This window comes from Manduca sexta, chromosome 20 (genome assembly GCF_014839805.1).
Source record: "Manduca sexta isolate Smith_Timp_Sample1 chromosome 20, JHU_Msex_v1.0, whole genome shotgun sequence".
NCBI classification, from domain to species: Eukaryota; Metazoa; Arthropoda; class Insecta; order Lepidoptera; family Sphingidae; genus Manduca; species Manduca sexta.
In genome coordinates, this window is record NC_051134.1 from 10920891 (window position 1) to 10939224 (window position 18334).

General features: G+C 38.5%; 1 protein-coding gene across 16 annotated transcripts in view; it reads left to right on the plus strand.

The window, feature by feature from the left end:
* The window catches only part of LOC115440680 (calcium-activated potassium channel slowpoke), a 66686-nt gene that overhangs the window by 46401 nt on the left and 1951 nt on the right, over positions 1-18334 (plus strand). For 3 of the 16 annotated variants that reach the window (XM_037440832.1, XM_037440841.1, XM_037440840.1), the window contains exons 8-25: positions 1408-1518; positions 2409-2514; positions 3456-3608; positions 3788-3943; positions 4089-4201; positions 5484-5639; positions 6027-6103; positions 7958-8008; positions 9107-9169; positions 10047-10082; positions 10744-10876; positions 12548-12613; positions 15064-15235; positions 15848-16072; positions 16302-16590; positions 16913-17049; positions 17587-17723; positions 18014-18239. In XM_037440832.1, coding sequence (XP_037296729.1) covers positions 1408-1518; positions 2409-2514; positions 3456-3608; positions 3788-3943; positions 4089-4201; positions 5484-5639; positions 6027-6103; positions 7958-8008; positions 9107-9169; positions 10047-10082; positions 10744-10876; positions 12548-12613; positions 15064-15235; positions 15848-16072; positions 16302-16590; positions 16913-17049; positions 17587-17723; positions 18014-18239 — 2407 coding nt within the window. Of the gene's footprint in view, positions 1-1407; positions 1519-2408; positions 2515-3455; positions 3609-3787; positions 3944-4088; positions 4202-4604; positions 4718-5483; positions 5640-6026; positions 6104-6466; positions 6503-7353; positions 7426-7957; positions 8009-9106; positions 9170-10046; positions 10083-10743; positions 10877-12547; positions 12614-15063; positions 15236-15847; positions 16073-16301; positions 16591-16912; positions 17050-17586; positions 17724-18013; positions 18240-18334 lie in introns of all 16 variants that reach the window. The other 13 variants (XM_037440830.1, XM_030165088.2, XM_037440828.1 and 10 more) reach the window with 10 other exon arrangements.

Genomic DNA, 18334 nt, shown 5'->3' on the forward strand with positions numbered 1-18334 from the left:
CTAATTGAAACGAAAAGGTAGAGAATTTAATAATTACATAATTTTCAAAATAACAATGAAATCAGTTCCTTTGCCACACCTTAGATGAATAATAGTATGCATGGTTGTGAGTAGACAGAGCGAATTGCATTTTGTTTGTCTTTATTTCTTTCTGAACTACCTTTTTGATTTTAGTGTTTCCGAAAACCTTCCCGCTGTCGTTTGTGTTAAATGTGACCATCATTAACCTCCATCATTGTACCGACAACTAGACTGTCAAACACTTCCACTATCTCATCTAACTCTCTTTTAAATTGAACTCGATAAGAATTGAGACTGCTCGTACACACTTACTTGTATACCTAACTTATTTATTGTTCATGTTATACTTCTTGATTATGAACAACAAAATGTAATAAGACGCAAGCTTAATTAATTGTATTAAAGTGCCGTTGATATAAATTGTGAATCTAGACACAATATTATTACAAAATGATGACAAATTTAACAGCAGAGATAACTGAAAACCAATTTTCTTGAAAACTTGTGGCTAGATCTCAATTTCACAAATACTCTACAACACTATCACTCAATACCCATCCTTGCGACATACGCTGTTTATTTACAAAGAATAAACCTAGCAAGCGTCATCCCAATGCAGTCCCGTTCCCAGTAAAACCGTGGTTTATTTCGGTAGATAGTTACACAGTCCTGAACGAAACTGAGCTTTCTAGTTAAGATGGTTCATTTTTTTGTGGGTTCAAATATTAAATACAATTGAATTCAAACGTTAACTGAAACACACGTAAGTTACAAAGTCCACATCCACAAATTGATGAACAAAATTGTAAATTATGGAGGTTATATCAAAAGCAACGTCTTTGTTTTTCAAAATTCATCAACTGCTTTCACATTGGCACCGACATTCATGTTACCTATATGCATTTCGTTTATAGGTGCTCTCTTTTATTTGGCTTTAAACCAAAGGCGTTGTGTGATGAAGTAGTTTCTTCACGCTTTCTTCACTTATTGTTTTGTTTAACCCTGTTGCGACCTATTTGATTTTTTTTCTTTCAATTGTGTCCATGTGGTCCCAGGCGTTAAATAAAACTTCAAATTGCTGTACTTCTATCTTTCCTGACTTATAATATAAGATTTTTGAGCTTTTTGAAAACTTGCTTATTCAAATCAATTTTGAGCAAATGTAAATTTCACTCTATAAAAGCTAAAAAGCTTCAATTATTGAAAAGCAAAGGAAAAAAATTGCAAAATTTTGGTAACATACTTTCAAATTTCAAAACAGAAGCTTCACTTTTTCAATAAATTTGCTTAAACAGCTTCTTCATTCAATTTGCAATTATTTTTGTAGATGCACATTTTGACGAGTTGCTTTATGATTTGTGTTATAATATTTCAATTGGTTTTCAGGCATATTGTTGTTTGTGGACATATAACATACGAATCGGTCAGCCATTTTTTAAAAGACTTCCTACATGAGGACCGCGAAGATGTAGATGTTGAGGTTGTTTTTTTACACAGGTCAGTGCTCAATTCATGTACTTTTTACTATTAATTACATTAAGACGTAGCATAAGAAAGGTCAGGAATTAGAAATAGAAAAGTAACATACGCATTTGATACAATGCATAGTGCCGTATCAACTTAGCTCAAATAAAGATTTATAATTTCTTAAACTGTACCTATACAGTTGAAAATCAATTACCTATTTAAGCGTAATTTAAGACAGTTTTTTCACGGCACGAAACTTGTTTGACTGTAATGTTCAAAGTATAACGGTACCAAAGACTGGCTGGTACCGTGGGGCGAAATATAATTCCAACAATATTCATACTCGGCATATGAAATAATTTATGAGGAGGCGAACGCGAATCGGCCACAAATAGCGTAAAAGATTACCGTGGAGGTGGTGTATCATGCATTGTCCAACGACGCTTTCAGAAAAGAGCCCGACCTTGAGCTGGAAGGTCTACTGAAGCGTCACTACACCACCGTCGAGTTTTTTCAGGGTACAATGATGAATGCCGTCGACCTTGAGCGAGTCAAGGTTAGAGTAAGACAAATAGCGCAGGCATTAGATGCAGCACGGCCGTTATTATCATTGATACGCGTCAAGTGAACCAATATTTTTATTTATTTAAATGTGCATATAAGGCGGATCTTTTCCTCTGTAAAGACGCTGTTTCATAGTCACAGTAGGTTTTTATCACTTTGGTAACGTTTATCTTGTGATTATTTTGATGCAATCATTGCTTGTCACGTCGGTGTGGCGGCGTCTCGGCGGCACGCTCCGGGGCGCCCCCGTACCGCCCCACGACTGCGTATTTTGGTACATAGAAATGCATGGTAAGGCCACGACAGGCGGCGGACTGTCTCATATATAAGTAGTGTTAACTGAGCGTTGATGACAGGAAACCGCCCGATCTGGAGCTCGAAGGCCTGTTCAAGAGACACTTTACCACTGTGGAATTCTTTCAAGGCACCATTATGAATCCAATCGACCTACAGAGGGTAAAAGTAAGTAGCACTGTACACACCGAGATGTGTTCTTTGGGCGTGGTGTCGGTTTACCGTTTAAGCTGTACAGACTGTCATTTCTCTAGACGTAGAGCGTATGCTCGTTCACTAACCTCTTTCGAGTTGCTCTCGGAACAGTGTTACCCTTCTGATGTGTTGACGTGAGCGCTGTCTGTACGTGCCTGTCGCTACTGAGTGTGTGGCCCGGCCCCCGTTGTACTGGGCCGGGCGCTGTGTGTTTCGATATCCCTCTGGTCCTTCGCCGTGCGCACGCGCGGCCACCGTTTGTCTGACTGTACCGAACCAATAATGGGTGTTGTATGCGATGCTGGCCCGTTTGTTACCTCGATATCGATTGCACTGTACGTAAGAGTTGTATTGGCATTAATGGCTGCCGACGAAAGGATTTCCTTTTTTTCAAAATTATTACTTTTCTTAGCCTCAAGTACAGTTGTCGATTGTCGATAAGTGTTGCGGTAAGTGTCGTTGCATGGCTTTTGGGAATGTTGGTGTGACGCATGCGCTTTCTCTCATCCACTTCTTTGCTGAAATGATCACTACGAAATGTTGCGAATCCTTTGATGTTAGCCCTTGGGTAGATAGAACACTAATCGTAGTGGCCATTTACTTGTTAGACGTGCTGCTAAGTATGGCATGGACTGTTCTTGATTGTTCCCCGTTTAGATTAGTTTGTCATTCCCTATGTGTATTGATGTTAATATTTCAATGTTGCGACTAATTTTATTGATGTTTGATACCCATTCTATGAGGTGAGTGGTTTTTTATTAATTATTGCCAAATTAAACGATCACACACAAACCAATATGAAATCTTAAATTAACTCGTAACTGTACAAATGTGCTTCATTTACTAAAACAATTGTATTAATAGTTTTAGTTTTAAATTTGGTGCAATCCTTTCATAAAGTATTCGATGTGTAGGTCCACGAAGCAGACGCTTGCTTGGTGCTAGCAAACAAATACTGCCAAGACCCGGACGCCGAGGACGCTGCCAACATCATGAGGGTCATCTCCATCAAGAACTATTCCGACGACATCAGGGTTATCATACAACTGATGCAGTATCATAACAAGGTATGAGCATAGAAAAGAATATACAAAATTGATCACTGAAGAAAACCTTTTGCTGACGGTCTTGTGGAATATTAAAGTTGAGCGAATTTTCATCAGAGAAATTCATTGTCAGAGACCTTTAGTACTACCTGAGATATAATACATTTGGTAGTACCATAACCATTTGTACTTATTTCTAGGCCTACCTGCTGAATATCCCATCATGGGACTGGAAGCAAGGCGATGACGTCATCTGCCTGGCGGAACTGAAGCTCGGTTTCATCGCGCAGAGCTGCCTCGCGCCCGGCTTCTCGACCATGATGGCCAACTTATTCGCCATGAGGAGTTTCAAGACGGTCAGCTCATACATTTTCTATCTCTTTCACTCCTGTCTATATTACAAGTACTTTCGGAGATACAAAACCCGAACGGCCGCAATCTCCAATTAACAAATCTCTGAGGGTACTTCAAGTTTTAACGTGATATGCGGCATTTCCACAGTCCCAAGACATGGCTATATGGACTAATGACTACATGCGCGGTACCGGAATGGAGATGTACACGGAGACGTTAAGTACCACGTTTATCGGGATGCCCTTCAAACAGGCTACAGAGTAAGTGGGCGGCGAACGAGACGCTTTCAACACTGTGACATATGATGACGTCACACACAGAACTTTCCTGTACTGTAAAGTGTTTGGCCTTCCATAGCGCCGCGATTGCGGGACAACCGTCACTAACCGACTACTGAAACGCAAAGCTTCTCTCATTTATTGTTTATGTACTTATTTTGTTTGCCCGCTTCCAGTCTGTGATTTGAGTCTTGATGTTTCTTTTCCAGTCTCATCATTTTCCTTAGGTACTGCACTGAATAACTCCATAGATAGCGTAGTGTTCGAAACGGAGGGTTTTACTAATTGTAATATAGTTGAGGACGAGGATTGGCGAAACTTAGAGGTTAAAATGGCTATGACTAACATAGCACGAGCTTCAGCGTGTACCGTTGGTTGATTTCAGTCCCCCGACACACAAGCATGGCAGAACGATTACCTGCAGGGTACGGGATGCGAGATGTACACCGAAACACTGTCGACCTCCTTCACGGGAATGAGCTTCCCTCAGGCCAGCGAGTAAGACCCCCTCGATCCTTGGGCCCGCCTGCACCCTCGCACCGTAGACACTGTGTGCCCAGACGCTAACCCTGGCTAATGAGTGTGCACTAATTAAGTATCAGAGTGTAGGATCTGATAGAACTTAATATGTTCTCTAATTTTCAGAATAGATAGTGCATGTTGAATGGGTAATGATAGACTAGCGGTATGTATGCGACTAGCGAAGGTAGAGTTCGTCGTAGTTCCTTTGTACATTCCATTTGTTCATTTTGAATTCGTTTTTATTGATCAAAATTATATTTGAGAACGTTTTACATATCGCCATCAAATTACTTCAGTGCAGTAAGACTAGGAGTCTGTTAAATGCAAATCTTCACTGTCATCAGGTCATAATGCAACTTTGCATGTTTTTGTGACTATAACACTGTTTTATCGCTTAGCACACTTTTCTACTAATCTCGCTAACTTCCAGCATGTTCCCCGGCTTGCGACGCTTCGTCCTTTGTGCCTCCTGTGACGTCACGTGTGGCAATTTTGAAAATAAGTTTAGTGATAAGCAAATTTTGATCGCCATGCATTAAAACCATTCATGAATAAAAAGCTTGAAAGTAACATTTTGTCATTATGAATTTTCATAAAGTAATTTTGCATGAATTGAATTATTAACACGATTGGCATTATAGCAAATAAAAATTAGCTTAAAGCGCAAAATAGATCAGAATCAGAAGATATAAATCATAATGAGTTTTAAGTAATAAGATATACAGTAAAGCCTGTTCGTCAGGTTGTGCTTCACGAAGTTGAAACTATTGCTGTTGGCGATAGAGATCAAAGGAGAGGAAGGCGCCGACAGTAAGATCTCTATCAACCCTCGCAACGCGAAGATACACGCTAACACACAAGGATTCTTTATAGCACAATCCGCTGACGAAGTCAAAAGGTATGCTGTACATTTAACTGAGATACAGACAAAGATATGATCAAAAATTTATCAGGACGTAAGTAAATTAAACTACTTACTTTGTAAATTTTCTATAGGTATATGCTTGTTTTAATTGATATGTTCAATACTTGAGGAAAATACTGGGTTCGCATTAGCCTAACTAGGAGCCACAATAGGATTGATGATTATCATAGATACTAACTAGAAGTTACATCGTTACATTAATAATAAATGTATTCTGTTTTAGAAATAATTTAAACACGCTCTCAGGCTTGAGAAACACATGGCACGATGCAATTTGTAAAAATCAATCAAGTTTATTTTAACACAAAAAAAAATAATACTTCTATTGAGCAAACTCAAGATGATATTTATTATTTTCAGAGCTTGGTACTACTGCAAGGCCTGCCACGAGGACATCAAAGACGAAACTCTGATCAAGAAATGCAAATGCAAAAACTGTAAGATCATTGTATTGCTTCCTTAACCTAGAAAATACTTTAGTCTGTAAAAATGATAGCTATCTCTGCTAGTATCAAATCCTATCGACTAATTCAATTCGTAACGAATAATTCTGTGACATTCTTTCTGGAGATCTATATACATATTATATATAATATTTGATATATCACGAGCTGTGTCCTGTAATATACTCGTAATCGTTCACGTCGACACCGAGTTCTAAGCGTTGTCACATTGTATGAACACGTAGGTACTTGGCCTCAAGTACTCTCCGACACAGACTCGCTACATCTGCCAGCGCCACACCGTTTACTTTCTTACTTGTGAGACATTAATGGAATATTGTTCGGCTAAACTTTTAGTGACCGCACACCAGCGGAAGGTCGGAGCCGACATAGGTAACTTGCACCACACCTAACCTCACAAACTTGACGTTTTCCGATTATTTTTCGTGTCTATATAATTTTGTTGAGTTGCTTTAGTGGTGTTGCGTCCGTACCTCACAGACTGGATCGGCTGCAAAGCATTATCTTGATCCGTGCTCGTTCACACCCTATATAATATAATTTAGCATTCATTGTGTATGTCCGCTCGCTCGTGAATGAATACCGCCACAAGACAAACCACTCCGACACTTCACCATTTTTCTATGCCTTTTGAGATTATCGCTCTGATTTGTATCGATATCGGCAGGATTTAGTGCATCATACAATTCACAATGCATTAATCGTCACCGAATTAGGACCAATATGAACTTGTCAAAAGCCAAACATCACTTTTCTAAATTAAGCACGTATCAAAGGTGTGTTTAGAGATTGATATGATGCACTTGAAAGCCCAGCACTGACAGTACATTGCATGTCATACCAAATGGAAGTAGAACTAAGTTTTGCAAAACAGCAAGTGCACCGTCATTTTACCCTGACACACTTAGATAATATTAATATATTGTATCCACGAAAGCATGTCTCAGAAACCGGAGTGAAGACAGAGTGTTGATAGATATTACAACGAAGAGAGTGAGCTTCAGAGGACAAAGACTTAAGTGACAGTTCCGGCTTGTCTGTGCTAACGGCAGCGATTGACAGTTGACTAATGGAAATAAAAACTAAACAATCACGATTCATTATCACCCACATTTTTGACCGGATCAATCATCCGCCGATGTCAACGTTGATCCTGTCAAATGGAGTATTATCGATAGCCAACAGCAAGCGTAGGACATGTTTCAGTTTTTGGATTTTTACAGATGTCGGAATGATGATGATGCAGACTGGAATGGTGAAACAAAGTCTTAATACGTACCGTGCTTGTCTCGACGGTACGGAACGGATAAACGCTATTCCCTATTACCGTACCTCACACACGTATAATTTGTTTGCATCAACTAACCATCGCTCATGAAAAATAAAGTTGGGCTAAAGAACGCTAATACACGATTAAACGATACACGCAGCTATTATATTGCAGTTGGGCTGAGTCACTAAACAAATGAATACGCTTGTACATGTATATTAGGAATAAGATAGGTTTCCAGGGGCAGTTAGCAGTATCACCATACCCATAGGACATTTCATACAAACATTTTTGATTGTGGGCATTCGAAACGCTGTTTTATTGTTTTTGAGTTGAACTAATATTAAAGTTTTGTTAACTTGTTTTGGGTGCTCGTAATCAAAAATCAGCTAAAGGAATGGCGATATCTTCCCGTCCTCAGAAGAAACTGTCCTGAGCTTTGCATCTCTGTCTGCATAAATACCTATTATTTGCGTTTCTTCCGTAATGTCCACCACATAAAACAGGATGAATAAATTAGACGCAAGGTAGTTTAAAGTTGTTGTTTCTCGGTTCAGTGGCCACATTCAGGAAGGGCGTACGAGCCGTCCAGATGGTTGGCAGGGCAAGTACGTAACCAACATGTGTATAAATCAGTGTAAATGTCTATATTGTGATGTTTGACGGGGCGACACGCGGCGGGCGCAGCGCCACCCGCCGCATACCAACCACGTGTCCTTGTTCATTGTCTTGTCTATACGTTATTCTATGTGCATTATACAGCAGTTAGATGTTTGCCTCTCTCTTAGCCGATATATTGAGACAGACTTATTGTGATGTCTATTATTTATTTTGGTGTTGTTGTTATTATATTATATCAAGAATTTTATCCATAGGAGTATTTTGAGCCCTGATTTCTGCATCGACATAGAACCTCTGATATTGATGTTGTGAAGTTATAGTTTTATAAAGTTATAATTTTGTAAATTAATACGCTTATGATATTGGACAGATGTAATGTTTTTATTTATCGATACCCTCTATAGGGATTTTTTATTAGATTATCCCGCCTCGATAGAACCGTCTGGATCTTGCAGTCATTGGCTGCTGCGTTTGTTCCGTCGGTGCATACGGTATATCTTAAATATTCCAGCGCATCTTATCTTTTGATCCCATAATTTCACTAATGACTAGATAGCTCAGTAACATCCGGAGAATCACGCAATCATTTAGGCCCCGTAGTAACCCCATTTAATGTAGGGTTCTAAATTCATCTAAAATTAACAATATAATCATATTAGTAACGCACATAATGCTTGTGTATTAGTTATAATATTATTTTTTGTGTAGCTTTGTTTGCATGTCCAGTGAATGTTTTTGTGTGTGTTTATAATAGTGTGTAGTTTATTATAAAAGTAATTTATTAAACTTTTTAAATAATTCGGTTTCATCTTTGAAAATTTGTGACGCTCCATTCGGAATGACCTGAACTTAAGAATAATTATTTACAATAATCAGGCCATTCTGAAAATGAATGCTAACGGCCTTGCCTGAGCGCTGAGCTTGCTTGAAATGCGCTGACGCATCAAATATGAAACCGAATGGGTCTCTGAGACCGAGCCAGAAGTAACCACTGGCGCGAACACGCTGTATATTGCGATGTGCCTGTAGGTACCGTATCTACTGAGTGGTGTACCGGAATGCGATATTGTGCTGATGTTTTGCAGATGATCACCATCCTCCCCCCACCTTCACGCCGCCAGAGTTGCCCAAGAAGGTCCATGTTCGAGGTACATCTCGGTCTTTCGGGGCCGAGTGATTTTTTTTTTGTTTTTACTTTTATCATCGGTCCACACTTAATCATGAACGAACGGCAATGTGCTTCGTCCCAGGTTACCGCGAGGTACCGTGCACTTAGATGCTTCATCACGCATACTTCATAGCGAGCACCGATAAAAAGGCTGGAAGCCGTTGGGGATTGGTCTACCGCTTGTCAGGCATGAAACCCGGCTGAATCAGTAGTTACACCCACGTCCTGTCGCTTCTGCGAGCGAAATTGTTCAACCGGTTACAGTCCTAAATTTGATTGTTAATACCAAAACGGGATGTTTTTTTTCTGTTCCTTTTGCATATCACATGTTTCGAAGTAAGGTTGAAAGTTATCATCGATCTGTGCTTCTTGGTAAACTCTAAAGCGGATGTATTTTCATTTGTGGTTTGTACCCTTGCGCCGAGCATTGCAAATATCTCATGGCATTGCATCTATTCGTCTATGATATGCTCGCCATAACTGTTGTCCTTGAAAGAGTTGCCAATTTTTGGATAATCTCCTAAAATAGGATTAACCAAACCTATATACAAATTAAGTTGGACCCTGTTCCTACACAGTAGTGTTTTACCACCTAGACAAACACAGTAGACCAATAGATTTTTTCACTACAAGAAAAAGTACCTATCCAAAATTGGCGACACTAAATCATGAATGTGATGTAAGCTTTTAATGTAGAATTTTATAAATAATTTAACCAAGGTAAATATTGACGTTAAATGTTGTTATATTTTTAAAGATAAATTTTAAAAATTAATTAATGATTAGTTTGAATGAGAATATAAATTAATTTTTTTATTACAAAAAACATTGAATAAAACAGTTTCAACAATTTTCAGGTGAAATAGCACGCGAGAGAGGCGAAGATACAAGTTGTGAGTAATGTTTTTTTTGAAAGACCATCTAGTTGTGTAGAAAAGTACTTAATAATTATAATTTCAATCTTATGAAAATATTACGCATTGGATCATACTTAGATCAATATTAAAATAAATCCTTAGTATTTTTTTGCTTAATATTAAGAAATCAGTAGGCAAACCTTTAACAACAAAAGCTGCGATAGTCTAGTTGATTATATAGTGGACTGCCGAGACGACTGTCCGCAGGTATAAAACCAAAGGAAACACGCCCCTGACTTTTCTAAAACCGAGCATGTAGTCTTTGTAAAGAATCTCTTGCTTTAACGGTGAAGGAAAACATCGTGCGGAAATCTGCATACCTAAAAGTTCTCTATAAGAATTTTGAGGGTGTGTGATTTCTACCAATCCGCACTCGGCCAGCATATAATAGCATCAGTAGTAGAGGAGGCCCGTGTCCCGCAGTGGTTCAGTATTTAATACAAGGCTGATATTATTATAGGCAAACCTCTTAATCATTATTTAATCTGCGAAGAATATCTTCGTAAAACGAGTTCTATATAGATTAAAATTTAAAACAAGGATAGCGACGAAATTCTTGCCTAAATAAATAAGTTAAAGGTGATTTGAAACTAATCAGTCATACATATGGGTCACACGATCTAAATATTATGCTTAGTGATAAATCGCAACCATCGGAGCGCAGCGCCGACGACGCTGCTGTCTCCGATGGCCAACCAGCTCATGAACACCACCACCACGCGCCAAGTCAACAAGGTGAAGCCTAACGTCAACAGAGCACCGCCTGATACGTGAGTTACTCAGATAATAGACCCACCTATCATTATTATCATCACAATCAATTTCATTTGATTTAATAAAGTTATTAAAAATTATAATAAAAAGAAACCCTTCTTTCTTAGGTAGGCTAGATATATGAACTGTTACTAACGTCATCTATGTAGGTTGCGTGAAAACAACCGTGGTATTTTTAAAGGTACTTCTAACTTTTAAAAAAGTAGTGCAAAACAATTGTATAAATGTTGTGTTTGTACGCTGACATATAAATTTACTTTTGTAAAATTTTATTTCGATTTAATCTCCTATATTTCTTTCCACTCGTATGTTTGTGGTATTTTAATATTTCAATCGATGTTTTGAGTTTCGCTTCAGGCCTTAAATGTGCATTTTATGTGATAATAAATTATTTATAATATAGTCTAAGTATTAATAGTGTCTCCTTCATTTTTCCGCCATGTTCTCCGCCATTTTGGTCCTTCGTAACACTGCTGAATATTTTACCTTATATTACTACCTACAAATACTTTTATAGTCTATTATATGTACGGGTCCAAAGGGACAGAAAATTGAGAGCGCGGGTTCGAATCCCGTGGCAGGACAAATATTTGTATTGCTCGCAAATATTTGTTTCAAAATTGAATGATTGATTACTCGCAATTTCTGATACCCACAAAGATTTCCTGATGTATACCTTTTTATTATTTCGCCATATTTGTAAAATAATGTTTATAGATTGATTTATTAATATTTATGATCTTCTATACCCCGTGTATTTCTTGTAGTTCCATAGGTCTATGTCATCACTATTGGCACACCGTGCACAAAGCACTAAAAATATTAGATATAAGAATACTTAGTTATATCCTGAATTATGCTACTATTCAATATTTTTATTGGAAGTTACGCGATGCCACCTTAATATTAGTAATCCGAACTATAAATGCACGTTACTATCTTAGTAAATCTTAATTAGTTGCTTCTGTCGCAACCATAGAATTCAATAAACAACAAGTTAAATAGAAATTTAATTTACCAAAATTAAAGTAGATATTTAGAGTAAATAATTTTAAAGTATTATTTTTATTTTAAAGCAGGCGCATAAGCAGAAAGTAAGTTAATGCCATGGAGGTCCTACCGTGGCCATCACTACCCTGTTCGATTCCTATACATAGTTGTTTGTGATTGTTTTGATGTGTAATAACAAGATATTGCCTACGACTGTACTGGAGTTCCGTAGTAATTACTCGTAGTCAATTATAATAATATGAATGTTATAATATCATTGTGTGCATGAGATTGTTGACTGTAAGGTGGACGTGTAGTCAATTAGTTCTAATTTTCACTAATGCCTGTAGCGCCGTGGGCGTCTACTGCGATACTAGGCTGCAGGTGCAAATGTTTGTGGACCCGCAAATATTTGTTTCGGGTTTGGATGTTCCGAAACCGGTTGTCTACATTCCTGATACTTGGAGTTGTATCTTAGTGCCGGGTCAGGAATATTTGTCTGTTCGTTGCATTTATTTATTGATGTGCAATATTTAGTTATCTTTGTTTTGCTGTGCCTTTCCATACAAACCTAATAACGTAATAATTTACACGTGAATGCATCGCCTGACTTCCATTATGAATTTATAGCACATATATTAAAATCTGGAAGGAGACATTTTGACCCTGTGTTACAGGAACGCTCAAGATCAAGATACAAATTACCAGGCCTATCATCTTGCCTACGAAGTGAAAAAGCTCATGTAATTCAAAATAAATTATATATCAGCTAGATGAAGTTCCCTCGTAGTTTTTTTTTTTATGATATGCAATGAATTACATAGTTTCACGATGATTGAATTGTGTGTTACGATTGGTGACAGAGTATCGAATATTCGGTAAATATCAGCGTCGCTTTATTTTGGAAAGTAATTTCGATTTTTAAAAAATGTTTTATATTCCGTATAACCTATTATGTGATGTTATCATTATATTTATTATATGTGCTCTAAGTTAGGCGGCTTGAAGTTAGGCACAATACGCGCGATGTACTACATAATATGTCTTCAACCGCTCGTCCCTAAAAACAAATTGATGCCGCTTATGACTAACTTCAAAGCGGCCCACTCAGACTGGCTGTATCAATAGATATGAACAAAAAAACATAATATTTATGTATTTTAATAAAGATATAATATCTACAATAACTAAAAATATTTCTCCGTGTTCTTATAAGATAATCAAGCAAAAAAATCTACTATTCAATACCATATCGATCGTAACATACAAATTAATATTTTATATAGCAGAGTAGTGTAGTGCTTGCCTCGCAATTGCGATTTATAAATTAATTTTCAAATGAATCTAGCATATCGAGCACATCAATTATGCACGGCACTGTTTTAAAAAAATATATTTAATATGAATTATATATTTTAAATTCATTTTAAGGAATGTATGTAAGTGTCATGGCAGTATTTTTTGCATAATTATTTGCTCTTATTTTTATTCATTTATTGAGGATTTTATTGTGTCCTTTTATATAAATAAAATGAAACTGATAAAGCTTTAGGCATTTAGGGCGTTAATAGGCTTACAAATAGGCATACAAAATATAAATTCGTAATGAAATGGCTGAATTCGATAGGTATAACATCTATATAATATGTAGTATATTTAGCTATATACATATAGTCTGAAGTCAATAGACTCTAGGGTAGAGCGAGAATAGAGGCCTATTTAGGACCTCATTTGGTTTGTTTTTTCAGACTAATGTTCCTAAAAAAGACTGTATACGAACTCGGTCTACCCTCTCAATGCTTCACAGCCTCAAAACATAATGACACGAGCCTGCCCTGGGTTAAAGCGAGTGAAGCGGCAGCATGTGACCTGAATCATTATTTTGACCTAAAAATCAAATACATTGAAGAGAACATGCCGTATAAAGATCACCTCGCTTTACCCCGTTTGAGAAATAGGGCTGGCTGTACCAATAACATTAAAATATAATATTTAACTAGTTATTATTCATTTTAGTATCCATTTAATTATTAAAATCATCCAAAATCAACGACGACATTACTGTATCCTATTCATAGTATAGTATGTAACAGAATTGTAGGATTTGATGTCTCATGGTGACGAGAGCAGTACGGTGTCTCAGAATCTTTGTATTTAAAGTTCAGGCATTGTTGCTGTTTAAGGCGGCCAGGACCAAGCACATCGCCAACGGGGGCAGGGAAGCGTGGTTGCCCCTCCCTAAAGATTCTAAAAAAGTTGCCAAATGTAAAACAACCAAAGACCTAAGTCTTTGACTTGAATTGCTTGATCGATCATTCCCGTACGTCGAAACTCGAATGATTTCACCAATTCCATTTCTAGTATTCCGTACGCTCAATTACGCTTTGCTCTATGTTATTGTTAAAACGGGATAGGGCAATGGGAGAGAAACACGTGCTCTCGGCTTTACCTACAATTCATACTTTTCTCATTCTCCATTTCAACTTGCCACCCCCGGGCTATCGGCTGGCGACACTCTTGGTCTAAACGCTGCCGTCAGACGAATGACTAGCTCCCCTCATCATACAGAATAAAATTAAAACCCAGGCAAAATAACTAAGATTGGCAAAATATATATACTGAATAACTATGGCCTTGTTTATATATGTATTTAAAATGCTTTATCTGCATAGCAACATTACATGCAAATCTTAAAATGAATTTTATTCAAACTTTTCTAGCATGTTTACTTATTTTATATACATATGTAAAGCATATCTTGTCTTCCAAATTATAAGTAGATATAATGCATTAATTCTCGTACTAAAGTATATAGATTTACAATTTATTGAAACATGACGCACCTATTACCAATCTAGTTAGGTACAGATAATTAATTTAATAAAACTTTATAGATGTATAATAATTACTAATAATATCTTTTGATGTAGGAACCTATAGTCATAGATCAAATCAGTGTGCATTTAAGACATAAATAATTATCTTTAATATTTTTTCTTCCGACACTGTACATTTCTCGGACACTCTTTTTCACTCACTTCAAATTCGCTTTTAGACACTATCCCAGGCACATCACTATACCATCATCACTAAATTAGAACATTAAAAGGAACATTTAAACAAGAACTAAACACAAAGCACCATAAATTGCAAAAAAGCTAAGCCAAAATTGATGAATCTGTATAAATCATAGGCCGACAAGCAGGAGTAGTGGGGGCAACCAGAACAGCAACGGCGTGAGTCTCCCCGCCGGACTGGCGGACGACCAGTCGAAAGATTTCGACTTTGAAAAGACTGAAATGAAATATGACTCTACGGGAATGTTCCATTGGAGTCCCGCGAGAAACCTAGAGGACTGTATATTAGTAAGTATTGTTCACCTATACATAGTTAGTAATGTTCGAGAAGATGATAATTATTAATCCATCTTGCCTGCTATATCAAACACATTCAAATATAAAAATTTGCTGCTCTCCGTAACCCTAGTTCTTACTTATCTTTTTTTTATGCGAGGACGGTAAAATGACTCCAGTGCACCTGATGGTAAGTAGAGTGGGGTCCAATAGAATGTCGACCGACGAGAGATGATTACCCCTCGGCAGTTGACACAATTATGCCGACCTCTGGGAACCGGATATACACAGATAGATCGCGGAATGCGACACACTTACGTGGGCCACTATGGCTAGTTTTACCTTGTGTATGGTGGTCGGTATTAACTGAATTATTTTATTTTTATAAGATCAGTATAGAATTCAAGTGATCTTGGATAAAGTTTGTTTAGTTGTATTAAAATCTTTGATGTCTGGTAATCCACTTCTAGCTCGGGCCGCAGTTTGAATACGTACTTATAGCGGCATTAGAAAGTCTTAATGAACTGAAATTTATCAGCGACTGAGATCAACCTAAATAGAACAACCATTACAAATAAAATGTTCTGCTAGACTTAACAACTTTTCACCTACCATCACTTACAGGACAGAAATCAAGCGGCGATGACGGTCCTGAACGGTCACGTGGTAGTGTGCCTGTTCGCGGACCCGGACTCTCCGCTCATAGGCCTTCGGAACCTGGTGATGCCGCTCCGAGCCTCCAACTTCCACTACCACGAGCTCAAGCACGTAGTTATCGTGGGCAGCGTCGAATACATCAGAAGAGAGTGGAAGATGTTGCAGAATCTTCCTAAGATATCTGTATTGAATGTGAGTATGTGGGCCTTCGTTTTGTAACATTTCTGTGTGTCATTTTCTACATGATAACAAAATAAACAGTAAACATAATCTAAGCTCTAATTAAATCCAAAGCTTCTTTGAAAACCAATTATATAGAGTCTATGCTTTATCTCCTTTCATTAATCTCTTCATTCTCCTTAGTTTAAGGAACATTAACTGCTTCATGACTACAAATGTAATTAGCCACCCCATCTTCCAGGGTTCACCGCTAAGCCGGGCCGACTTGCGTGCAGTCAACGTGAATCTGTGCGACATGTGCTGTATCCTGTCAGCGAAGGTGCCGTCCAACGACGACCCCACGCTGGCCGACAAGGAGGCGATCCTGGCTTCGCTGAACATCAAGGCGATGACGTTCGACGACACGATCGGCGTGCTGAGCGCGGGCGGCAATGGAAGTAGCGCCGCGTCGCTGCCCGGCCAGCCGCCCGCGCCCGTGCTGCTGCAGCGGCGCGGGTCTGTCTACGGGGCCAATGTGCCCATGATCACAGGTCTGTTGACACTTCTGCTGCCTATCCTTATCTCACTCACTAATCACTTTATTAGTTTAGTTAGGCATATTTAAAATTGTTAAGCAAGTCGCAAATAGATTTAGTGAGACTTTATTTAAAAGCGTATTTTATACGGTCACGGTACAGTAACCTCACAGTCTTCTATTCGACCGAGGCTGTTTAATGGCCAGTCAACATGCCCTGTCATTTCTTTCTAATATACATTTTTAACATCTTTAAAGATCTCTCTTCATTTCAAATATAAAAGAGTATACTTGCTGTATACAAAAATTAGTAAACAGTTTCATTTTGTATATTGCAGAGTTGGTGAACGACAGCAACGTGCAGTTCTTGGACCAAGACGACGACGACGATCCCGACACGGAGCTGTACCTGACGCAGCCGTTCGCGTGCGGCACCGCGTTCGCGGTCAGCGTGCTCGACTCACTCATGTCCACTGTAAGACACCTCATTAACCTTCTCTACCTGCCCTACATCATCATCAGCCATATGGAGTTTACTGCTGGGCCTATGCCCTATGATCTCACCTAGTTTACCAGACCGACCTCTCAAAAGTAGTTTGCATCTAGATCGTTCCTGCGGCCTTTGTCATGTCATCTACTACAGGCTCTTATTCCACTACAATGTAGAATTCCATTCGAATATTGAGTAGTTGAAAGTTTAAGGCATTTAAAAATTATTTGCTATAGATTTTAGAGCAGCCTCATGTTAAACTAGAAAAGCCATCCCACTCTGCGAACAACAGCAAATTGTCATTTCACGTTGATTTTCTTTTATACAATATCACCACGGAGGGCCTGGTTCGTTCTTGCGATAGTTCTATAAACTGACTGACGGGGGATAAACATCTCTGGTCAGTTAACACTATCTAGATATGGGATCTAGAGTAGAGTGTCTCTACTTACCGTCTGATGCAGTGAAGAAGCCGTGCCTGTGAAAAAATACAAAATAAAAAATAAAAAATTGTTTTCGCAGACATATTTCAACCAGAACGCGTTGACACTGATCCGTTCCCTGATCACGGGCGGCGCGACGCCCGAGCTGGAGCTCATCCTGGCGGAGGGCGCGGGGCTGCGGGGAGGATACTCCACGCCGGAGAGCTTAGCTAACAGGTACGTCGTACATACAAGTTGTCATGTAAATTGCAGTATTATTCGTTTTCCTCACGGTCACTTAATGACATTTTTGATAGATTTCCCTTGCGATATCCTTAATGAGATATTATATTGCATATATGAAATGTAATGTGTCGTGGTTAATAGTGCATTCTCTGAAATAAAGTAGCCTATATATTGACCCAGGCCTTGCTCTGTGTGTTTCATCCAAAACTATTCAGCATATGCCTTAACTTCTAACAAAATCTTCATAAACTTCGCATTTATATCATGGTTTTGCTCCACAGAGACCGTTGTAGAGTGGGCCAGATCTCCTTGTACGACGGCCCGCTGGCGCAGTTCGGCGAGGCGGGCAAGTACGGCGACCTGTTCGTAGCAGCGCTCAGCACCTACGGCATGCTGTGCATCGGCCTGTACCGGTTCCGCGACACCTCCTCCTCTTGCGACGCGAGTAGCAAGCGATACGTCATCACCAACCCGCCTGATGACTTCTCGCTCTTGCCTACTGATCAGGTATTAATCTATTTTTACAGCATACAATCGCGAACAAAAACTTACAATTATTTATGTCCCTAATATTTAAGACAATGGTTTGGTCAAGTCTGGTG